Source organism: Festucalex cinctus, chromosome 10 (genome assembly GCF_051991245.1).
Source record: "Festucalex cinctus isolate MCC-2025b chromosome 10, RoL_Fcin_1.0, whole genome shotgun sequence".
Classification (NCBI taxonomy): domain Eukaryota; kingdom Metazoa; phylum Chordata; class Actinopteri; order Syngnathiformes; family Syngnathidae; genus Festucalex; species Festucalex cinctus.
Window position 1 is genome coordinate 13,141,120 of NC_135420.1, and position 25,097 is coordinate 13,166,216.

Here is a 25,097-nt window from a genome sequence, read left to right on the forward strand (position 1 = left end):
AAAAACAAAAAAAAAAAACAAACACATTTTGGTCAGGCCCTTTATTATACTATGTCACAATTAGGTAATAATATTTATGTGAAGGCACTGATATAAGTGTTGGGAAACTGACACATTAAATATGCAGCATATTATATTCATAAATATCTGCCAGTTTTCACATTAACAATTGAGCACCACTAGTAATTTCTGGGAAATCACAAACGTCCCATCGCTTGATTGCTATTTTTAGAACTGGCCGCATGATACATGTATTCTCGGGCTCCCTGGTGCCCGTCCGCACCACTTTGGTAACCTTTACGCTGAAGCGGTAGATTTTCTGTAGTTTCAGATACTGGCTTTTACCAGAGTCATACAGATAAAATTTTTATTTTATTTTTTTTAAATACATTAAACTTTGTTACCACGGATACAAATATATTGCTAAATATCGGTTGTTTTGTCAGCCTGATAATTTGGTTTTAAGCAGTACGGTGCTTCCACCTAGTGTCGGCCTGAGGTGCTTACATTAGGCAACGTGAAGATGACGTCATTAGTTGAAGAATTAAAGCATCCAATCAGCTGCCGCTTGGATTTGAAATTGAGGCGGGCGAAGCGGAAGCGATCAGGAGTGTCGTAAACAAGAATATAGTAACTGTTTTACCGCGGACGAAAGTTTTTATTTTTACATCGTTTTAGGCGAACTTCGGGTTTTCTTCTAGTTCTTAACAGTCGTTAAAATGTCGTTATTCGGCGTGCAAGCTAAAAAACGCACAGTTTATTACGACCAGCTAATGTCGACAACCAGGACTCCAGGCAGAGAGTGTTTGGCCGAACGAAAGACACTCAAAACTCCGTCCGGGGATTCTGCGAGTGGGGACAGCGATAAAAGCAACATCTTGAACCGGACGTATGTCCTCTCTGCGTTGCCAAAAAGCGGACAGACACCCTACCGCGGCCGGCTCGTTCTTCAAAGGAGGTCACGGCGAAAGACCGGAGCTGATACTGCGGAGGACACGGTGGTGGAGCGCGGCCAAAATACTGTCACAACAGCTCCCGAGAAGAGAATGACATTGCAACGGAGGCCCAAGACGCCCTCCCTGGATAAAAGTGCTCAGGTTTCGCGTGTGGTCAGTGTGAATGCACACGCAACTCCTAAAATCCTTCAGGAATCCAACGGTAGGACTCCCACTTTATGCCGCTCTATTAGCTTGAGAGAGGCTGCGAGTAAAAGACAACACACAAATCACTTGGAAACAGAAGTGGACATGATGCACAACGAGACGCGATCCTCTTCATCCCAGTCAGTATCCTCGACAGGTAGGCCGTCCGATGAGCAATCCCAGACGTTCAAAACCCCCACTAAAAAGACGCCGTTTGTCAAAATCGCCGCACGGAGAGACGTCTTCGAGAAACTGACTGTGAAAGAAGCTCCTAAACCAGTGATCAAATCAGTGAGTTTAGACAGATCTAAATCCAGAGTGACCAAGCAAGTAGATTGCAGCAAACCAGTCCAATTTCCTCGAACAAGTAAACCTGGTGTGCTTAAAGCAAGCACAGCATCGCAGGTGAGGCCTACTGCTACGACTTCATGCTTGATGAAGCCAGAAAACACCAGGACGGTAACGTCCACGTCTGCACCAGCACCTAAAAAGTCCTTGCCTTGTGCCAGTGAGGCCTCCAAGACACAAGACTCACTAAAGATGGAGAACAGTGCAGTGACTGTAGCAGTCCGTGTACGCCCTTTTAATGCCAGGTTTGTGTTTACATGATTAAATGTATGTCAAAGTAAATGGTCTTTTAAAATTAGATGTCATGCTACAACCCATTAGGAAATTCCCTTTAATATTTGTCTCATTACAGTGACAGTGCTTGAATTTTTTCCTGATGATGTGTCGTGAAACTGTCCTAGTTGGAAAACCACCATGTTTCTTCATCCTAGGGAGAAGGCAGAAAATGCCTCACAGGTGATTTTCACGAGTGGCCAGGAGACAGTTGTGCAGCATCCAGACTCAAAACAGAGTTATTCCTTCACGTATGACTTCTCCCTGTGCTCCGTGGATTCGAGTAATCCCACCTTTGCCAGCCAGCAGATGGTGTACGAGACACTAGCAAAACCTCTACTGCTCCGGGCTTTTGATGGATTTAACACCTGCCTCTTTGCTTATGGCCAAACTGGTTCTGGCAAGTCATATACGTGGGTATTATTTATCCAGGCTTAATTCATTTCCATTCATCTTTTCAGTTGACTTAGTGCTTGAATGTTGTGCTTGAAAGGTCTGCTGATCTGCGTTTTATTTTAAATGTTTGTTTGCCAGGATGATGGGCTTTGGAGAGGAGGCTGGAGTCATCCCTCGGTTCTGCCAGGAACTTTTTTTCAGGCTTTCCTCCATGGAAAATGAACAGGTACTTTATGTGGTTGTATGTTATGTTGAGCTATTCTATTGGCATTTGCACACAGAATGTATGTGCAATACAGGACTTGCTAATCACGTCATTAGGTACACCAAAATTCACAATTCTCAAAATTTAAATTTGAATTCATGTTGGACAATTAAGTATATTAAAATTTATTTAAATTATTTTATTCAATCAGCCCATCAATGTATGACACCCGTGGAGTTAAAGGCCCAGTATGCCGGTTTTACTCAGGAAAATGCACTTTTTAAATACAGGATGTACACACTTTAACTTTCTCTCAGTCTACTAATCTGGGTTTATGTTAATCTGGTGGTGAGTTTGTCCTAAACCCCCACGCCCCCAGCCTGTATTTTGTCATTTTGTGTTTGTTTTGTAAACAGCGGGACACAAACCTGGCATTAAAAGGGTTAAAATGCGATTGGCTGGAGGGGTGTAAACACTGTGTTTCCACAGACACGTCCCGCTGTTTACAAAACAAACACAAAATGGCAAAATACAGGCTGCGGGTGTGGGAGTTTAAGACAAATCACCCCCACACGTTAAGAAAAGCCCAGATCTGTAAATTGAGAAGTAGGTTGTTTGTTTAAATCCTGTATTTAAAAAGTGCATTTTCTTGAGTGAAACCGGCAGACTGCGCCTTTAAGCCACAAAAATGAAAAATGGCTATAAATTATGTTTAACGTCACTGTCTATTACTGTAGGTATTTCAAATTTGGTTACTGTGCCTACTTCAATCAGATGGCGTTAGATTATGGCCAAAATATTAGGTAACTTTGGTTGTGGCTTCCCAGGTCAAATGTCATGTTGAAATGAGCTACTTTGAAGTCTACAATGAGAAGATCCATGACCTCCTGGTGACCAGAGAGGATCCAAACCAGAGGAGAATGCCTGTATGTATTGAACAGTTAATTATAAATAAAAATAAAATTATGCAAAGTACCTTGTGAAAAAAATGTACCTGGACTGAGGTAAACCACTTCAACATGGTTGTGGTCATTTGGCCTTTTTTGTTTTTAGAATAAAGTTGCATTTATTGTTTCAGCTGAGGGTGAGGGAACACCCAATTCATGGGCCTTATGTTGAAGACCTATCAGCGTAAGAATACTTTTTTTTTTTTTGTCTTTATGTTTGAAATGTCTTGTGCTGAGAGCTTACTTGCCTTGTTTCTTTACAGGAATGTTGTGGGATCTTACGACGACATTCAGGTATGTAATCATTTTATGTGTTCCTGTGAATATAAATACTATAAACCCCGAAGGCCTGTTCTAAAGCTATTACTGACTTTATCATTTTTCCAGGGATGGTTTGAACTGGGAAACAAACAGAGAGCAACAGCCGCCACTGGGATGAACGATAAAAGCTCAAGATCTCACTCCGTCTTTACCCTTGTTATGACACAGACAAAGGTGCGGTACTGGGTCCTCATAATTTGAATGCATGTACAGTTCCTGAAAGCAATTGTTTTTTTTTGGGTTACCGAGTACTTTCCATATGAGTATGTATAATGATACATGTGCTGGTTCACAGACAGAGTTGGTGGAGGGAGAAGAACATGACCACAACATCACCAGTAAGATCAACCTGGTGGACTTGGCAGGCAGCGAACGGTCAAACACCGCACAGACAAGTGGAGATAGACTCAGGGTACAAACATACATTCACACTTTCAAAATCAATATAAGGAAGGATTTGTATTTGTAATTTTTTAACAACTTATGAAAGAAATGTGCATGTTTTAGATTCATCAGTAGTGCCTTGTTTACTGTTATGCACAAATCTACAGTACGGATAATTATTTTCCACCATGATAATGAGAATTTTCTGCATCCTTTTAGGAGGGTGCTAGCATAAACAAATCTCTGCTGACACTTGGAAAAGTCATCTCTGCACTGGCTGATCAAGCATTAACGAAGAAGAAGGTCTTTATACCCTACAGGGAGTCTGTCCTTACATGGTGAGTTTGTTTAAAAAACATTTCAGATATATACAACATAGACAAAGTCAGGTTTAGTTGGATGACCTCCCCTTCAATCATCTTTACCTCTTGATCAGGTTGCTAAAGGAAAGCCTCGGCGGCAACTCCAAGACGGCCATGATTGCCACGCTGAGTCCAGCAGGAAGCAGCGTGGAAGAAAGCTTAAGCACTCTGCGCTACGCCCAACAGGCCCGCACAATCATAAATGTGGCCAAGGTCAACGAGGACACAAATGCAAAGCTCATCCGAGGTCAGATATGCTCTTCTGAATTTTAGAATTTGAATTTGCAGACCTCTGAGCTATAGTGATTTCAGTGAATCGATTGTTATCTAAATGGAGTTTGTGTGGATGACCAGTTGTGTGATCTGTGTTGACTTTGCCACTCACACCTTGCTGCCCAGGGAAAACAATGTTTATCTTCTGATCAATTCATTTTTTGTTTTTCGCACTTTTTGTTGGTGTTCTTTTAGAATGTAGGCCCTTTCTGACTTTTCATCCTTTATGATTTGTCTGTCTCTGCCTCTGTAAGTTCCTCTCGTTCCCTTTCTTCATATGAAAATCTTTACTTTTCCTGTTTATGTCTTGCTCTTGATCTCCCCTCTCTCCCCCATGCCCTCCTGTCTGCCCGTCTATCCATCACCAGCTTATGCCCTACCCACTTCAATTAAGGGCCGGGCCCTGACCTTGCCTCCGGGTCTTATTTATGCACTGTCAGCTGCACATGGCGGATAACTGTCATGCAAGTATTATTTTTCATCAGATCATCAGGCTCCCGTTTGACATTTTTAGCACGAAGGGGAGCTAATGCTGTGGATTTCGCTCACGTCCCCTGACACAGTATGAAAATCAAAGTGGATGCGACTCAAGGGTTACAATTTGGGTCAATGTTAGGTCCATAATGTTCTTTTGATGAGCCAAACTTTATCTGGAGTCACCTGTTGAGTAACTTTGTGATTTCATATAGACATCAATACATTTTTGTTATACTTTGGCGTGTTGCTCAGAATTGAAGGCGGAGGTGGAGAAACTGCGAGCGGCTCAAGCGAGTACCCGTGGTATTGAACCAGAGCGGGTCAGGCTCTTTCAGCAGGAGATCACTGCTCTGAAGAACAAACTCTGCCAGCAAGAGCGAGAGATGGTTGAGGCCAACAGGTCAGCTTTACTGCAATAACCATGAATATTCATTTTAATAATTTGATTCAGTGATGCGATAAAACATAGTTTCAAATTATGAAGTGTCATATTGAGATGTCCATATAGCAAATAATTTTCTATATGCTAAATGCCAAATGTGTTGGTTTTGAAAAATGTGTTGCATGTAGTAAACATCAACAATTGAAGATCTTGTTCACAGATTGATTTATTCCTCAGTGGAAGGACACATCCACTTTTTGCTTTTTTTCAGCTAAAACAAGTTTTCTTTCCCTAACGTTTTGAACAAGGATACTTGAGTTGATTTTAATCATTTTTTAAATGTTTATTCATTATTTTTATTTATAGTATTTAATAAGAAACAGTATTTCACATAGTGTTTATTTCTTTTTTATTATTTTTTTTGTTAAATAAAAATTTAGGGAATGGAGAGAGAAACTCGAGCAAGCTGAAATTCGCAAACGTGAAGAAACCAAAGAGTTGCAGGTATGTTGCCCTGAAAAGAAAGTTCACTGGCCAGAACCGAAATGCCATACCATCATTTCCTCTGATTATCTGCAGAAATCAGGCGTGACATTTAAGGTGGATAACCGTCTCCCCAATCTGGTGAACCTGAATGAGGACCCTCAGCTGTCTGAGATGCTTCTCTACATGATCAAAGAGGGCCGAACTACAGTTGGCAAACTCAAGCCTGACTGCACACATGACATCCAGTTGACCGGAGCCCTCATTGCTGACCAGCACTGGTGAGAACGAATGCAAATGGTCATCAGCCACAACAATATGTACACCTACAAAAAAAAATGTGTCTGTAGGTTATATTTCACTTGAATACATTTTTTAAACCGTGACACATACAATAAATATAAGAATAACGTAAAACAAAATGGCAATGTGGGGAAAAGTCCGTAAACAACACATTTTATTTAATACATGCTCAAATTGTAATGGGTTTCTTTCCTGTTTCAGTATTATAACCAACAGCCATGGTACCGTCAGCATCACTCCCATGGAAAATGCCAAGACCTTTGTGAATGGAAACTTAATATCACAATCAACTGTTTTGCACCATGTAAGTATGCAAAATAGCTTGCCTTTTATTTTAAATTCAGTGTCAGTATCTCATGGGCAAATTTATGCAAACCCTTTATGATCAGTTTACCAACCTGTTTGTTTTATAAATACTGTACATCTATTTCTATCTCCAGGGAGACAGGGTGATTCTCGGTGGAGACCATTACTTGCGTTTCAATCATCCAGCAGAGGTGCAGAGTGGAAAGCGGGTTTCATGTTGGACAGATGCAGGCGACGGCCACAAAGACTTTGAGTTTGCCAAAAATGAACTGCTTGCAGCTCAGAGAGCTAAGTGAGTGAAAAGGACACATAAACAAAGTGTACAGTGGTCCCCTACTATTTTCAGGGAAGAGGGACTGTGCGACAGTGAGAGGAAAGGAAAGAAGAGAGAGAAGAAGGAGAAAAAACAAACAAACCTGAGCTGGTTTTGAACTGGGGACTTGCTGCTTACAGACCAACCACACTAACCACTATACTAATTGTTCACTTAGGTTCAACAGTGCAAAAGTTTTACTTGTAGTTTACACAAGTGTCAGCCAGAACCTTTTTAAGATAGCCAATTGTTATTGCATTTTGGCATTGCAAATGTGAAGTATAATTGATTACTTTGAATTCAATTGGACAGAATGTTTACTGATAAAGGCTACTTTTGTCACTATCCCATGGAGGTCTCAGAGAAAGTGGGCATGCGTTTAGTCCGCAGAGGCGGTGCGGGGGTGGGTCCGCACGTTATGATGTCATAAAGTGCCAACAGCTCGTTTTCTCAAGTTGGGATGGGCTTGGAGAGCAGAATGACCTAGAATTTCTCATAGAAGGGCGGATGGAGGAAAACACAACTTGATGTTTTTGCTGAGGAATTAGCATTTTAACACTGCTAAAAGCTCCAAAAAGTTGATTTTTCATGTTGCTGTCCCTTTAAAAACGGTGATAAACTGGCATATTTGCGTTGCACACCCTCAGTCAGGAATTCCCTCAATCATATTTTTTTTTGTCTCCCAGGCTGGAGGCAGAAATTGAAGAGGCTCAGGTGAAAGCCAAAAGGGAAATGATGCAGGGAATCCAGATGGCCAAAGATGTTGCCCAAAAAGAGCTGTCTGACCAGAAGGCCCTCTACGAGGACAGGATTCGAGCCATGGAAAAAGCACTGGTACAGGAACATTTTCAAAGCAGGAGAAGTCATTTACACGCTTCCACAATTGATTGTTTTCTAGTTGCAATAATTGTGATTTTACTGATTTTGAACCACTCACAATGCACACCCATTTGGAAACGGTTGTCCTTGGACAGAGTTGAACAAACAATATGCCTGCTCTGCCTTTTCTGCTAATCCTGAGTTATATGAAAAATATCATTCATTCAGAACGAGGAAAATGAGCGTAAGCGTCTCCAGGAGCTTGACCAGCGAAGGGTAGCCAGCCAGATGGAAGAACTGAAGATGGCCAATGTAGAGTTGGGGCAGGAGGTGGACTCCCAGAAGAAACGCCTCCGTCTCCACATGGAGGCCCAGGTCAGGGTTTAGACTTACATTTTCACTTGAAAGTGGAAAGGTGGCTTATATTGTGCAGTACAGGTTTTGCGCCACCAAAATGTGGAAAAATACTCCCACACAGACCATTGTGGGCTCTCTTTAATAACAGTGGCATGTGGCGTTGTCCTAAGGTTAAAAACAGGCTGTTTAGACCAATGTGGGTGTTAAAGTGAAATAACTTTGTCTTGTCCTTTTTTAGTGTCACAATTTAAGTGTAACAGAGATTTCATGTATTCATCACAATTGTTTACTTAAGGTGATGGAGGAGCACCATGTGTGTCAAGCGAGGATTGTTGACGCATTGGAAGTTGAGAAAAAAAAGCTCAGCGAAGAGCTTGAAGAAATGCAGAGGAAACGGGCTATGAGGTTAATCCACACTCCAAGAGCCGGTGAGTCATTTTTGAGGATCAGTCGTAACCGCCCACCTTCATCATGAGTAAGCTCAGTTTTGGATAGAGTAGTGGGAGTCATTCTTTTGCCCCGGAACCATCGTGTACATCTCCTGTCCGGAATCTGATGCAAACTACAAAAGATATGAGTAGAGACACGCGTTCACGTTTTAGTTTTTAATGACTGTCAACTAAAGTGCTAAATGATTATTGTACTGAAATTCAGTTTTACTCTTTTGAGAAGTAGCGGTATTATGCAATCCAATAGGCAATTTTACATTAGTTTTTTTTAATCATTGTAAGAACTACGTGTCATGTCTTTATTGCAGCGTCTCCACGCTGGGATACGATGAAACTGTCCTTGATGCTTGAAGAAGCCAATAAAATCAGCACTAACTTGAAGAAAAACACAGTCTTCAGCAGGTTTACAAGATCACCAAATATACAGTACACACACACACAAAATCTAACGTCTAAGTCCACTAAGAATAAACTGCATCCGCTCATGGAGCCAATAATTGCACTTCATTTGTGTCCGCAGTTTGCTCCGTTTAACGTCCTAGTCACAAAGGATATTAATTGCGCTAATGACATACCAGCGCAAACAAACACGGCCACTAAGTTTGACAGCCGGGTGCACTTGTTCTCTTTCTGATTGCCACATATAGTGAGGTATATTTTGGTACTACTGTGCTTGTAGACATGAAAGCGCCGACATTGGGTGCCCAGGCCAAGGAGATGTGCTGCAAGTGCGGGTCCAAAACACAAAGCTGGGGATCTCTACTTTCTGGAGCCTCGACAAGTTTCAAAACAAGATAGTTTTCATGAGAGAAATGGAACTGGTTAGTTTAACTGTTTAATGATAATGTATCTAAATTCTAACAATATTTTATGAAGTGCCAATCCAGTTGTACCCTAAGACCACTTTTATAAGAGCCATGACTTTTTATTATTTAATGTCTCAGAAGTATTTGGATTTTTTTTTCTCTTTAGGGGGATTCAACTTCTAAAGATGATGACGTGTTCTATGCCCCTGATGATGAGTGGGAGCAAGATATATCGTCTTCCTCTGTTTCATCTTCCACATTCTCACGTCGAAGGTAGGAATGTAACGATAACGGTGATATCGCGATATAAAAATTGCCACGATATTGTTGCAAACTGGATTATGCAGAAAACTCCGAGGTTGAGATATACAGTATCATGATGATCTATTTTCTAATATCGCCACCCTCCCCATAATATTGTGATAATTATGGTATTGTGACATTTGGATATTGTTACATCCCTATTAATATGTGCAACCAACAGGATATTCCTAGCTCAAATTGAAGTGTAAATGGTGAGACCCAACTAGCGTTCCAATGTTTTCATGATGCCAGAGGTTTTTAAAGCTGGAGACATCTTAAAGTTAGGCGGATGTGGCTGGCTGCCTCCAAATTTTATATCCAGGAAAAAAAACTGACTAACATGAAAACCAGGGAGTTGTCTACTGGAGAACAACAAGCAATTGTGAAGAGAAAATGGAAAATTTGATCAGAGCCATTGTACAAACATCTTCAATAGCCAAGAAAACAATATGGAATGTCATGAAGAAGATGGAAAGTACTCGTGTACCAAGTTACAGATGTGCAAACTGCTAGCCTCAGCAACAATTAGCAACTTTTTTTTTTTTTTTGTCAGTACGCTAAAATGTCACTAATGCTCCTCAAGTTGGAAGGCTAATGAAACATGATGATATCTGTGGTTGTTAATTCCTTCTCACTGTTTTAAATCGACATGTTTTCCATCTAGTGTATTTTAGTGCTACTGTTTTAATGTGCCTCATGACAAATGTTCTTAATCATGTCATGTTCATACTCCTGTTACATCTTTCTACGTTACTTCTGTTTTGTTTTAGGAGCCGGAGTTTATTAAAGGGCAAAAGAATCTCAGGGCGTCTTTATGAGATCCGTGTCCATCCCATTCAGAGCCTTCTTCAGGGCTCCTCCCACTCTGATGGTAAGTCTGGATCATTCAAAATGACTATTTTTATTTTATTTTTTTTTCTTCTCTTCCTTCCTCTGCGTTCGCAATTGAAATCCACAAGGCACACCAGTTGGTTCTGGTCTGGGAATCAGGAACATTCCCAAATTCAACTGCTTCTGCTGTTTCTTCTTCTTTTTTTTTTCTTTTTTTTTTTTTTTTTTTTTAATGGTAACATGCAATCCAAGGGTGTCGCCACTTGAAATAAAAATGGAGTCCTGGAGGATGATGTGACAAAATGACATTTTAATATGACTTGTAAATATCTGTGGAGACGTCATCTTCTTTCATCACTGTGTCTGTCCCAGGGTTGATGGGTGTTGTCACAGCGCCCTCCACACGTTCCAGTCCCACAGAATCTGCCATGCCTGGCATCTGCAAGGAGCTCGTGGGCCAATCAGTGGCCCGCCTACGTGGCTTTGGGGGTGCTGAGGAAAGCTTGGCTGATAGGTTGGCCTCAGATCTGCATAGGCTATACACGGCTATCCAGACCATATCTGAAGTGTATGACGGTTTAGATGATGACAGCCAAGAGAATGGTGAGTCAACCATATCTGTCCACGTCTTGAGGGTACTTTATATCTCTAGGTGCATTTCCATTACCCTCAGTTTTGCTCAAAAGGAAAGTTGCGCAACAGCAAGCTGGTAATGGAAACATTGGATTTGCGAAAAACTTTCAAATATCGCAAAACCATTTTTGCGCTCTTATGAGGTGGTTTTTGAGACATGTCAAGTATTTCGCAAAAGTATAATGGAAACACTTTTTGCGCACTCCCTGTAGTCGCGTGACACCCGCTCGGTCACGGAGGAAAGGTGTGTAATACGTTGGCCAATGGGTATTTTTATTTACTTGCATGGGCAATATTTGTTTTGAGAATTATTAATTTTCGGTATTTTGGGTTCTACATGCAAGTGTTTTGTATACTACACGTGTCATGAGCGCAAAAGAGAGAGAGGTGTAACCGAGCGAGCCTCGTCCAAGAAAGAGTTGAATAAAAGGATAGGACTTTGAAATCCTGTCCTGCCATGTCTGGTTAATTTTGCAGGGAAAATGCCAGAAAACCTTTAAACTGTTTGTAACCCGCCTTTTACCCAGCCTCCGGAAACAACATTTTAGGGTTACAGGAATTAGAGAGTACGGTCCACTCGCGTTCGTGTCGGAACTGCCTCCCGTGGGGATAACAAGTCTTTTTAAGCACAAAGCAATTTAGCGGTAGAGCCAATATGCCGCCGTTCAATGCGCGTTCCATATCGTTGCATGAGAAATGGCCGTTTCCATGGGCAACAAGCGAGACGCGGTGCATGTCGTTGTGAAATCCGTTAAATCTAGCTGCACCATAACACGAGTTATAAGAGCGCGCACATACATAACACCAATACCAAATGCCCGAACCCACCCGATGAAGGGAGAGTGTTTTTAAAGTAATGTAAACAGCACCGGGCGTCCGTCTTCCATAAACATCAAGAGCACCTCCTACAGAACAGCGAGGTCTCGCGAGACGGGACGTTCTGAGAATTGCGCTTCAGAAGCGAAAGCCTCTTCAATGGAAACACCGACAAATCGAAATTGTACTTTATCAAAATAGTACAATATTGCTTTTATTTTTGTGAAAAAGGGTAATGGAAACGCAGCTATTGATGAGACAAAAGCCCATTTTATTCACTCAAAAGCTTGACGAAAGACATTTACTGAAAAAGAAAAACATGAATCTGTCTACCGATGGTGAAGTAATATAGTTAACAAAAGTAATAACCTGCACTGATAAGGAAGGAACTGTCACGTCAAAACAGTTGACTTAACAAAACAACATTTCAAATATTTTCCAATTTTTACCCCTTCTCCTTCAGTGTTTGTGTGTAACTTGTCGGCTCAGACTCAGCTGATCAAGGCCACCACAGCTACAGAGAGTGCAGTGTTTGTCATCATGCAGTGGTTGGACAGTGTGAAAGCTTCCTCTGGCCTACTCTACACTCTTGCGGAGGAACTCAAGAGCCAAGTCAAGAAGATGGGAGGATTTCTTCAGCTGCTCATTCAAGTGAAAATACATTTCTCCACTCTTTATTCTCATACTTCTTGCAGCAATTATACAGTATATCAATTAATTGAGTGCGAAAAATCTTACCTGGCAAATAATTTTGATTTTGGCGTGGGGTGGTTAATAAAAATTCAAAGCATTGATTGACGGGTCTTGGCTGTGAGCTGCGTCTATGGAAATAACTAAGCACAGGGAATTGTCGGCCTTGAGCCTCAAACAGAACATGAATATATGGAAAATGAATCTAAATTCCTTATAAGCCTCAGTACACACATTTCTTCTACGTCCAAGTTTTTCATACATTTTCATTTATTTACGGAGCCCCGCAGAATATTGTAGCCATTTGTTCGCTTGCATTTATTCACCGCTAACTCAATTTATATTCCACCTGTAATTTTGGTCTTACTTGATGTTTGCTGAAAATGAAACTCTTCCCCACTTAGGGTTGTGAATCTGAGATCACATCAATGGTGGCCGAAGCACGAAAGAAGAGTGGTCGGTGCCTGGATGCAGCGTTGCTTGCGCTTAGCCACCTGGCGGTGTTGTCAGGCATGCCACTTAGTGTTATGGAGCTGAGTATCCAGGCCACAGGCAAGGTAACACCACCATTAATACCACAGTAGCATCTGTCTCCACCTGGCTCAGGGATTTGCCGTAATTAAGCCCAGATACAACAATACCGAGGAATAGAACATTATTAGCTGTATGGAGCTCACAGGTAAAAAAGGTATTTAAATGTGTGATATTATTGAATTATAATGGCATGTAACTACTTGAAATTGTAGTGTGTATCCTGATTTAATTAGCTTGGATTTTAAGTATTTACACATGCATGTGGTTTGAAAGTTATTTATTTATTGTGTGCTTTAATTCATGATTTTGACCTAGACATTTGTAGTTTTTCTTTTACTTACATAGACAGTGAAAATCAATTATATGTAGTATCAGAACAATCTAAAAGCAAAGTACAATTTGCTTATGAGTCAAAGTTCAGTTTTTAGAGAGTGGAAATAAATATGATTCTTATATATCCACTTTAATATATTTTCTAGGCATTGTTTGTAGCATGCCTGCTGAAAGGAACATATAAAGGTGTCCACTCCATCTTAGAAGAGAGCCTCATCACTACCAAAGAAATAATGAGAGATGCTCAATTTGCTCATCCAAGGAACACAGTAAGACCAAGAAAGCTTTTGGTTTGGTTCACCTCCCTCTTTTATGTGTTTCAGAATTGTGGACTGTATTGATAACCGGAATTTTTATACATAGTCAGCCCTTCAGAAGCTGATTTTTCTTTGTACTCATTACTGCACCAATTTGCTGGTTATATTATAATGCAGAAGATAAATTTCAAATTAACGGATGAACGTTTATGATGTCGAGTAATCTACACTACTCAGTTCGATGCAATGTTACTTCAAACGAATGCGGTAGCAAAAGATTTATGACTTGATATCAAATGGTGGTGCTTTCGATGCTCTGTGATCCACGGTGTGTAGCGGAAATTGTTTTTACCTGTACTTCTTGAAGCTGTACTCCAAGGAAACAAATAAGGAAGCCTGGCATGCCAAAAATGCACGTGGAGCATTATGGAAAAATCACCACATTTATTATTATACTGTACATAAATTTGTAAAGTTGGACATTCAATATCATATTATATAACATATAAAGTACACTTTTTTTTTTTTTTTTTTTTTCAGAACCCCTAGTACAATGGTTATTATATTTTTGGAATTTTCATTTTAGTTTTCTTTTGTTTTGAGGTTAGTTTTTTAAATGTAGTTAGTTTTAATACATTTTCAGGGTGTTTCTGTACATTTCTTACCTAGCATTGCATTTCGGCTGAGTTAAATGAAAAAGCAGGCGAGCTGAGCCAAAAGTCAAGTAGGCAAATTTGTTGCGTAGTAGCAACGTCATCTGAAGGTGTTTTTTTATTGGCTGCTGCTACATGACATCACTTCTGTATGACACACTTTCAAACATCTTTATTTCGGTTAATATCAAAATAATTACCGGTACCAAAGACTAAAACAAAGGACATTTTTGCTATTAATATAGTTTGTTAGTTTTGTAAACATAAAATGTAGTTTCAGTTAATTTCCGTTTTTTAAAAAGCATTTTTGATTTTATTTAATTTCGTTAACAAAATTGTTATTCAAATTTGTTTTTGTTTTTTTTCGTTAGTTTTTGTTCATTGAATAACCTTGGTAGGTACCGATACAATATGAAACAGTTTTGTTTTGTTTTCTCTATAGTACTATAAACGTGTATAATTCCCTTGAGTTTGGACGATGCTGATTATTATTTTTAATTGCATGTTATTCTCGAGAAATTACAGTAGTTGTGATTTTATTTTAGATTTCTTTCCACTAATTGGTGACATCCAGGTTAACATCTGTCATTTATCTATTTACAGGTGCTGCAGTGCCTCAAGTCCAAGACACTTGATTTAGCCCGCTCTATGCAAAATTACATCCATTGTCACATCATGGTGAGTTTGAACTTAACTTTCAACTCAAATATGCTACATGTTGACAACTGTGTGTTGACATATTTATTTCTTCTAGCATGAGCATGCTGTTGTTGTTGTTTTTTTCTTTTTTTTTTGTCTGTCCTAAATGGCACCCTATTGCAGGATACAGTGGAACCCCACTGTTGACCGGGGGTAAGGACTGGGCCGGGCACAAATAGTGATATCTACTCTCACTCCATTTGAACAAAAATGTCTGTGTATGCAATGTGACAAGCGCAATGTCAAATCAAGTTCATTCAACCAGTTATCCCTTTGCTAGGAATTTGAATTGAATGTTCTACAGGTGTAAATGGCAGTAAAAGCCTTTTAGTTGGATGCCGACACTCATTGTGGTATTTAATATATTTTTATTTCTTGTTTGGTATGTTTATGGTTTTAAGCAGGAGCGTGAAAATGAGCCACCAGATGTAGAGGAAAGAGAGGAAGAGGCTTCAGCTTCCAAATTGCAGACTTTGAGAGCTACAGCAGCCACATTGTTCAAGTTGAACCAAGCCATCAGGCAGCTACACTGCTCTTTGTCTAACACCCTAAGAGGTAAGATTTCTGATGCATGCCACTTACCCGTGTGCATATGCAAAAGCTCTCAAACCATTTTAACAACGAACCAAAGGCTTATTCACTTTCACAATCTTGACCATTTTTGTGGCAACTTTCCAGTCTCAACTGCTTGCAATCATTCCCCAGGTAAAGATGGACTCTCTAAGTTGAACAGCTGTAGAGAGCTCATCTCTTCTTCGGCCAAGAGTGTTGATGAGATTATCAGTGGTCTCTCCAAGGGAGCAGTTGGTCTTTCTCTGCATCCTCCCCCTGGCCAAACGCTGATGGCTGCACAAGATGAGCTGCATTGTGCCCTCCAGTCTCTTACTTTGCCCTGGGACCAGCCGGAAGCTGTGGAGAGCAGGAAAGCCTTCACGCCAGAAGAAAGCAAAGATGATCCGAGGGAATGTAGCACCTCTCGCTGTGCAGACAGAAATCCGGGCATTAATAATCTTGTATATTCCCTCCCTGCGGGTGTTATTTCCGATGGTATCCCACGTTGGGTGTAATAGCTATGTTGTGAGAGAGGAAATTAAGCCTGTTGCTATATACAATACAGTACGAATAAGCAGCCTTCTTTTATTATTATTTTTTTAAATGCCTCACAATAATAAACTTGGCAAGAGATAGAGCTACCACTGTGTTTCTCCATCCAAGTCAACACAAAATGTATTTGCACTTATAACATGTTTTTCCAGTGTTTCAGAATGTATGTTTTTTTTTTTTTTTAAATGTTATTTTTAAACACGCACGGTTCATTTATAAAACTTTGGATATGTTTGATATGTAACTATAACATGAGAGCCCTTCCAGAAAGTTGGGACAAATGTGACAAATAAACTCATTAAAACTTCCTTGCAGCATTTGTGTTTTGTCCAATACATTTAAAGTTTAGTTATTTGCAATCAGTTTAAAAACTCAGATCAAATTGTTTTTAATATTTTGCCAGCTGTTTAATCCCAAACCTTATCACAAGGGTGTATTTCGGCGCAAGTGATTTGAAACATTACATGCGCCTTGCCAAGAAGGAAACCGTACAAATGATGAATACTCCTTAGATGACGTAATCGAACAAACCTCAAACTCGGCTGTGTTGAGGAGACTCCGGAGGACCACAGAGGCTGTTGAACCCAACTTTGGGGCGCTGTCTTCTGCTTGTTACACCCACTGCTCTCCACAGATTCCCCCACTTTCTCACTTTACTAAAGTCTTCTTTCGGTTTACTCCAATGCCGGAGAAGTACTTAAATGTGCTGCATCTGGTAAACCTGACACCAAAGTGAAGAGTTAAAATGAGACGTGTTAAACGTTTCCAGGACAAACATTAAGGTAAGTCGCTGCTTTTATTTTATTCACGATGAGATTCACGTTGTAAACTTAAAAAACAAAACGGTAATTGTTACCAGCTAATTGAATATTTGATTTTCAGGATGCGCTGGTTAATGTCTCCTGATTCTAGACTGCTTGTAAGTATTCCCCCACCTCCTGTATATTTTTGATAATCAGTGCACTTTATAGGTTTGATCGAGTGAATGATTGAAATATAGTTTCCCTTGTTGTAGCTAAAAACTAATAGAAAATTGTGCAGTTCCACTTCAATCATTTAAACGTGTGAAACTAGACCTATCCAAACATGTATTAACAAATACAAGAGGTAACTAATTGCCATTTCCCTCAGGTGTGTTCTTGTCATATCTTAATATCAGGTGAGTGGCTTTTTATTTAACTAATATTTTCATTCAAACATTGTCATTCATTAGGATGCTAAAGTTAGTTTTCTGCTAGTCATTTTTGTCTGTATCACGTTTATGTGTCCCTATATTTATTATTGTCACTTTTAATTTGTAATTAAGGGCAAAAAAATAGCACAATGCATTTGCAAGACAAAAATCTTGTAAAAATGTAATTTAAAAGATAAATTACAGTGTTTTTAAAATATCAAACACAGGATTGCTTAGGATGAATAAAGTTCAGTGCACATCCCACCTACATAATAAAAACACACATTTTCAATTATACTTAAAATTTAAAGAAAGCTGTCCATTATTGTTTAACTGTAGCCAATGTTTAATATGCTTTTGTTTTTTTGGGGGTGAAACATCTTTTGTGTGTGTGTTTTTTTTTTTTTTTTTTTTGCCTTTATCTTAACATTCTATTAGCGTAGTTCAATTTTATTTATATAGCGCCAAATCACAAGAAGTTGTCTCAAGGCACTACACAGGAGTTTAATTACATCAATTGAAAAAATAAATAAATAGATAAATAATCTGCAACAATATTTTGTGAAATAGGTATAGTGTTTGGTATTATATGGCGTATTACCATTTTGTACCCACTAATGGCAATTTTCTATTAACAGCTCTTCTACTGGAAACCCGAGCCCTTACATATGAGGAGATATCCTATGAATATATACCTGATGAGTTGCAATGGGACAGTGCAGACGAACTGTGTTACCAGCGCTCTGGGGCCTTAGCGAGTATCTCCAGTTCACTTGAGAAGCAAGAAATAAAGAACTATTTAAAGTCTGTGAACATCTCTGAAGCTGTGTGGATTGCCAAGAAATTCACAACTCATCTGCAAAGTAGGTTGACTATTTATTCCTGAGCTGTCTTTATGCATGACGTCACAACACATAAAAGCTCCTCAGACCTGCTCAAGTATGGCCTTGAGGCCACATATGGCCCGCAATGGTTTCACTGTATTTAGTGAATTTTTCAACACCTCTCGCAATTATTTTTTTCCAAGAAAGAGGCTAGCAAAAATCACAACAGTGGTCCTAATTTTAGCATCATTTTGATTTCCTGTGCAGTGGAGGGCGAGAGGAATTTGGCCTGATAATACAAGTATTGTAGGCAAATTACAATTATCAATAATTTAATGTGCAATACTTAAAACAAATTTCCCACCCCTGCCTGCATCACAAATTTGCCTTTTTCTTTGACATTTTGCAGCAGCTATTCCAAAATGGAGCATTTACAATAGAGGCAAAAACATGTGAAGTCGTATGCAATAAGAACTATATTTGTGTGAAAAATGAGAACAACTGGTATGTGAAGTGCCTTTCCCCTGCAAATCACCTTGTTTTTCTTTCATCAGCCAAGCCTGACTTCCCCCTCATTTATATCATAATATCAACTCAATGTTATGATTGTGACAGTAAAAGACTGGAATGGATTGCTTTTGTTTGGGTGGGTATTTCTTACAGGTATACTACACAGTATTAAAGTTGTCCCGGAATGTGTTAAATGGGTATTTGTATAGTCTATAGTAAATGGGCTGCTTATTATAAAGCACTTTACACCATATGGTGCCCAAAGCGCTTTACAAAGCTTCCCATTCACACATCAGTGGTCGACTGCAGGTTCTCTCAGATCCACAGGGTTCAGTGTCTTGCTGAAGAACACTTTGACATAGTCACAAAGGCTGAGGATTAAACCCACAACCTCCCGGTTGGGAAACGACCGCTTTATTACCACTGAGCCATGCTGCCCCGGTTATAGATTGTGTTTGACTTTAAACGTTCCACTGTATTGCAATATTGTGTGTGTGTTTTTTTTTTTTAAACATTTAGGATGGGTATACAGGGTTGTATAGTTTTACAGTAGCGTCTCAGTGTCTGTGTGGGGTGGAGAAAAAAAGCTTCCAGTGAAACTAGCGGCCAATTGGACCAGAAGAATGCCCATCCTCTTCACAAGTTTGCGTCCATGGGCACAGCGACTTTTTGGATTTACTCTTCATCCCTAACTGCTTTGCAATTTCCACCATTGTTTCTTATTCCACCCAGTCATATATTAATGAGTTCCAGCTCTGTGCAAATGTGATCCAAGGAAAGCCTGCGCAGCTGGCTTTGCTAGTACATGGTATTCACGGGGCTTACCAAGAAGTCTTCAACCCCGACGGCTCCTGGCACCGGTTTTGCGTTTCTTGGAATCAGAATGGTGGACGCTGGACACTATTAGCTGATGGCCATGTACTGTAATCTACAGTGGGAATGACTTGAACGCTTGTGACAGCATTGGGCCAGATGGCCTTTTTATTGTTGGTCAGGAGCAGGACACCTTTGGGGGCTCATTTGACAAGGATGAGTCATTCTCAGGCAGCATCACCGAGATTCACATATGGGATCGGGTGCTGAATAGAAGTGAAATCAGCGCTGTGGAAAAGGAGTGCTCACCCAATACATCTGGGCTGATTTTCAAGTGGAGCTGGGTATTAATGGAAATAGAGTCCCCCTTTGCAAAGCTGTGGAGCAGCAACCCATGCAAAGGTAAACGGGGCAGATTTCGGCATCATCTGAATGGAAAAAAAAAAAAAGACAGGCGACCACATTGAATTAAAGAAGATCTCATCAAGAACAGACACAAATCCACTGCATGCACATGGTTTGGCACTGCAGCTTAGCTGCTGCACTGGTATTAGGGCTGGGTATGGTTGCTATGTAGAAAAACAATCACAAAGAGACTATTTCAAATTCATTTTGGATTGCACACGTCATGACTTTCACATGTGCCAAAAATCTGAGATGCATTTATTTGGGGACTCCACCCATTGGGAACTCCAAGCAAGATGAGATAAATGGTGGGAAACAACAACTAAAAAACAAAATAAAAAAAATCTAAAATAAAAGAAAAAAAATATTCAAGGAATGTGGATGTGAATGTTTGAAAATATCAGGAAAAGGATTAAATCCGGTACTTAAAAAAAATGTAAATTAATTTTATTGTTGCTCCAAACTGCTTTCAAAAGCTGTTTTGTTGCCATTTCTGAAGTAATGTAAGAAATTAATTAAATTGTAACGTAGTGATAAGAGAATGTCAACAACTGACTAAAGCAAGATTTGATTAAACTACTTGAAATATGAACAACACAAAAATTAGAGTGGAGAGGAGTTCTTCCCTGCTTTGGCAAACTTAACATGTTAGTAAAAGCACACATGCTCATTGTTAATGTTTAATGAGTTTGTGGTCTGACAGAATTTCTCTTTAGTCTGTTTCCCCTGCTCTACCCAATTTGTGCTCCTTACAGTTTTTGCTAAATGTTTTGTGACTCACGTCACTTGTAATCCACCCATGAAAACAAACTTTGTCCCGTTCTGACTTCATAGTCCCATATGACTTTTGGGAGTCCAAAACGTTCCTCCTATTGGGATGAATGTGTAGAAAGGACAACATATTTATACTCCTTGAACAACTTGCTGCTCAGGAGATTATTATTTTTTTTTTTTAATCTCTTAGGTTTAAGAGATTGGAAAAAAAAATGCAGCCTACTTAATAATTTGTTGTGCAATGTTAAACAATGGATCATGATCATTACATGTGCTAATTTATCTAATTTATTTTCCTGCAAAAATTATTATTATGATTATTATTAATGCTCCTCTTTTCTTGATCTAGGTAACATATCTGTCTTTTTGGGCTCCATAGTGAATGGAAAGGCCTTTGAGAATAAGACATTTTCCTTAGAGTTTGTGCACAGCCCTCAGCCTGATGAAGACTGTGACATTTTTGACCCTGTTACGGGGAGTTTGAGCCACGACAATTGTGACTCTTTCCGTGGAGCTGTCTGCCAGTATAAGAAAGGTACCTTTGACAGTGTATGTCATTTTAATGTAAGATGCAAATTGTGGTAATTCAATGGTACTTTGTTAGTTATAGAAGTTCAGGATGTTTTCCATTCCCCAAAGACACCATTCATCAGCATATTGAGCCAGTACCCTTTAACCAGTCCCGTGAGTTGAACTTTCTTGTTGTAAATGTTCAGTTTTAAGACACAATTTTAATAGTGCAAACTATTGCAGGACTTTAATCCTGCATAATAGTTCACTTGAATTGACTAATAGTTATTCATGATTGTCTTTTTGGTGTGATTAGAATGACATTGCCTCCTGGGACAGAGAGAAAAATTCACTGCATCTGTTGGCCCGAGCGATCCTGGACACAATAGAGGCCGGTGGTCCAAATGTCCTCACATCCAATGATATTCACTTTCTAGCCCAAAGGATGGAGATGGGCTGGTCTGCTCTGGCTAGTAGCCACGCAGCCGGCGCTAATGCAGCAGAGGCCATGGCGTCCATTGCGACAGATTACGTCAAGATGTCGAGTGTGATGCTGGAACCTCATGTGGCTCAACAGTGGATTGGGTTAACAGATGACGGGGTGAGGATTGACCACAGCAACCTCATTGAGAAAGATGAGCCTTTATGTTATTTTGCCTTAAAAAAAAGTTGCACAGTTTTCATAAAACTGCTTTTATTTAACGTAAAAGCTGCTATTAGCTGTTGACAATGATGTTGGCTGAGCCATTTTATTAAGTCCATCAGAATTGTTAATTGGCCAAAATTCCTTACATGATGAATATTACATTTTTCTTTCTGATTTTCCACAACAGATCAGCATGGGGCCATTTACCATCGTCAATAGCATCGACAATCTTACTGAAACGCTGGCAGACATACTTTCTGATGAAAGAAAAAGCTTTTCACTTTCTACCAAGAATATAGGTACTGAAGCATCTTAAGAAAATACTGTGACATTTCATATTAATAGTTTAACTAACATACTTTATTGGCATTAATTTCCCTAGCGGATCGCAAATATCAGAAAGGGAGTCATTTTTACTGGTCTACTGATTAATGACACGTGTATGATTCATTGCTTTTGCTTTATATTAAATCTTGTGCATGGCACATTTCTGCTTGGAATTTACTCATTTGAATGTGTTTTCTTTGCTCTGTGGCTTCTGCTGTCTGTGTGAGTAGATGTATTCATCAGGAGCCACAAGCTGACTGAAGAAAGCTGCTGTCAAACATTTAAACCGTCTGACATCAGCTCCAGCACGGTTAAGGGAAATGATCAGGATGAGCTGCTTATCCCAGATTCTGAATTACAGAGGATTCATAAACTTGGTAACAAAAATACACACGATGCAAAACAAGATCTTGCTGCTCTTTAATTTGTTAGGTATTATTTTAACTAGTCCAATTCCTTTTCTGGTTTTAGGACATCAGGATGTGATGCTTATTCACACTCATTACAGCCATTTGAATGAGATTGTATCTGGTGCGGCACAACCTTTTCTGAGTCAGCAAGAGAAAGTGGAAAGGTTCGCCTCGTAATGATCCTATCTTGTAAAATTGTCATGCTATGTTATGTTGGAGAAAATTTAGAGATTAGAGAAGCTCAGTGATTACCTTGAACTATTGCCAACAGAATCTCTTGATCTTATTCCATTAGTGTGCAGTATTACAATTAAATGCTGCTTCACCATGTTTTCTTTCAACTCTGGACTCCTCCGTTTCTTGGGAGTTTCAGACCTCTGATCCCTACTGGGTTTCTATACCCTGGGCATTTCTTTAATATAATCAGGACCTAAACCATTCACTGATTTATAGACTAGTAACATAACTTGAAAGATTATTCTACAGCTTACTTTTGAAGCTAGTACAAGTATAAAAACGTCAGGAAAGGAGAAATATGTTTTGATCTCTTCTGTTTATTAGTCTTCCTGTTGGAAAAAAATGACAGTTTTATTTATATATATATATATATATATATATATATATATATGTGTATATGTGTATGTGTGTGTTTTATGTATACTGTATGCTTTGTTAGTGGAAGTGCAGTTCTTTCACAATTAACACTTTGCATGTTGTTCTTCCATTGTGTGGATTGTCTTTGGATGCTCTGGAGTTCTTAAAAACATCTACATTGTGTTAGCTTAACAGCATACCCTAAAGTGAAGTAAAGTATACCCATTGATGTGAATTTTTCTTTATCTACAGTATATTTTCCCTCAGTAGACTGGCCACTAGGCCAATCCCCGTTCTTGAATATGATTTTGTAATTAAAACTAACATTAACTGATGATGTCTCCCTCTTTAGAATTCTGTCAGGTCAACTGGCTTCTGCTGTCATATCAGCCACCGTACGTGATGCTTCAAAGGCCCAAACGATCCCCGTTGCTGTCAAGTACACACTATCCTCATCAGATGTGGTAATGGTTGATAAGGAATGCTTTTACCCTGCACATAATTCGTTAGGTGTGTTTTTCAAAGCTTTTAAAGTGCGTGTAATGTATTTTTCCAGGGTATTAACATGATTAATGTAACAAAAGGGCATGAATATTGATTAATTGATTTAAGTTTTAAGAATTGAAATGATTGCTGTTTAGTGTGTAATCTTGTGATCTTGCAACTCAGGCAAATTGGAGTGCATTACTTGGCTACAAATAGGTTACACCTCCAAAGGCAGTGATGTAATCTTAGCTGTGGGAACTTTAGTTACGCCCATGAAGACCTTGAGCTGGCAGCATTATTCTACTCAGTACAACACTGGTGTTGAAACAGTAGTTTGTAACATACGGAGAGAGATTCTCCCATCCCATTAGAATTATTGGGGGGGGGAAGTAAGAATGAATTAATAGATTTTCATCTTCCTCCTAGATGATTGACTAAATTAAGTCAAATGTCACTTCCTAATCACAACTGACTTCACAAGGAGTTAGATCACCTTAAGCCCATACCATTAATTTCTTCCAACTTCCAATTCCACTCCTCATGCCATTTGAGCCCCACTATAGAGTTGTCATAAATTGAAAGTAAATTCAACATTTTTTTTTTTACCATCAAAGATATAATATTGTAAGCCCAATGGTGAATGTGTTTCTGCTTCTAGATGGAGTATGCACAGAGATATTCTCCAGTATGCGCCTTCTGGAATTTCAGCCTGGTGTAAGTTTCATCAACACAATAATGACTGCATCTATGTTATCTAATGTCTGAGTTAGTAATTATGTTCTTGTGCATTTATATGTGGTGTTAAATAGGAATAATCATACCAGTGGCTGGTCCAGTGAGGGCTGCAGTGTGATCTTTGCTGGCTCTGGTGTTACTTCCTGTCTATGCAGCCATACCACCAACTTTGCAGTATTGATGAATTACTTAAAACCAAAGGTGACTCAAAAGTGGCAATCCGTGCTCTAAAAAAACATGTTTTTTGTATAACAAATTGTTTACAAAGGAGCACAAATTTAGTAAGATTTAACTAATTCTCAGCTCTTCTCTTTTACATGCCCATGTTTGACCGCATCCCAGTGGAGTCCTGAGGAAGAGCTTGTTTTGACCAAGCTGACTTTCATCGGCTCGGGAGCGTCATTGTGTGCTCTGGTGGTGACATTGATGCTGTTCACTGTGTTGGAGTGAGTACCTGCTCACACGCAATATCACATGCCTCACAGCCTTACAGTAAATGAGTGAAAATAAAGTTTTTACACTCGTGCACACCTCGACTGTTTGCAAATGTAAAGCCCAATGTTGTTGAAAAGTACAAATGGCTTTCACAGAACTTGATTATTATGACCCCCTCATTTGAAAAATTCATGACTGAAACACTCCAGGACCAAAATGTGGAAACACAGTGAAATGAAACAGTGGAAAACATAA

At 39.4% G+C, this 25,097-nt stretch overlaps 2 protein-coding genes across 6 annotated transcripts in view; both read left to right on the plus strand.

Annotated features, from left to right (window-relative positions):
* Positions 1–597: 597 nt before the first annotated feature.
* Positions 598–16,506, plus strand: kif14 (kinesin family member 14). Of its 5 annotated transcripts, XM_077535306.1 has the most exons (30): positions 598–1,735; positions 1,922–2,176; positions 2,298–2,385; positions 3,192–3,290; positions 3,443–3,495; positions 3,575–3,605; positions 3,699–3,806; positions 3,928–4,044; positions 4,236–4,354; positions 4,453–4,625; positions 5,381–5,528; positions 5,951–6,014; positions 6,090–6,110; positions 6,168–6,274; positions 6,498–6,600; positions 6,737–6,894; positions 7,602–7,749; positions 7,963–8,109; positions 8,387–8,519; positions 8,849–8,942; positions 9,220–9,361; positions 9,513–9,619; positions 10,420–10,520; positions 10,853–11,083; positions 12,393–12,580; positions 13,024–13,176; positions 13,633–13,755; positions 15,000–15,074; positions 15,497–15,650; positions 15,801–16,506. In XM_077535306.1, the coding sequence occupies exons 1-30, from the start codon at positions 720–722 to the stop codon at positions 16,160–16,162; spliced, it is 4,818 nt and encodes a 1,605-aa protein (XP_077391432.1). In that variant the 5' UTR covers positions 598–719; the 3' UTR covers positions 16,163–16,506. The 5 variants fall into 5 exon arrangements, with proteins under 5 accessions (XP_077391432.1, XP_077391429.1, XP_077391431.1 ...); XM_077535303.1 differs by having other exon boundaries at positions 6,090–6,274; XM_077535305.1 differs by having other exon boundaries at positions 6,090–6,274; positions 15,500–15,650.
* A 303-nt stretch (positions 16,507–16,809) lies between these two features.
* The window catches only part of LOC144027169 (adhesion G protein-coupled receptor D2), an 80,178-nt gene continuing 71,890 nt past the window's right edge, over positions 16,810–25,097 (plus strand). Inside the window, 16 exon segments of the mRNA XM_077534495.1 lie at positions 16,810–16,981; positions 17,082–17,118; positions 17,331–17,358; positions 18,012–18,236; positions 19,351–19,625; positions 19,628–19,922; positions 21,079–21,234; positions 21,304–21,383; positions 21,526–21,810; positions 22,043–22,154; positions 22,413–22,559; positions 22,654–22,756; positions 23,539–23,650; positions 24,331–24,386; positions 24,482–24,608; positions 24,750–24,853. Coding sequence (XP_077390621.1) covers positions 17,083–17,118; positions 17,331–17,358; positions 18,012–18,236; positions 19,351–19,625; positions 19,628–19,922; positions 21,079–21,234; positions 21,304–21,383; positions 21,526–21,810; positions 22,043–22,154; positions 22,413–22,559; positions 22,654–22,756; positions 23,539–23,650; positions 24,331–24,386; positions 24,482–24,608; positions 24,750–24,853 — 2,141 coding nt within the window. The 5' untranslated portion in view covers positions 16,810–16,981; position 17,082.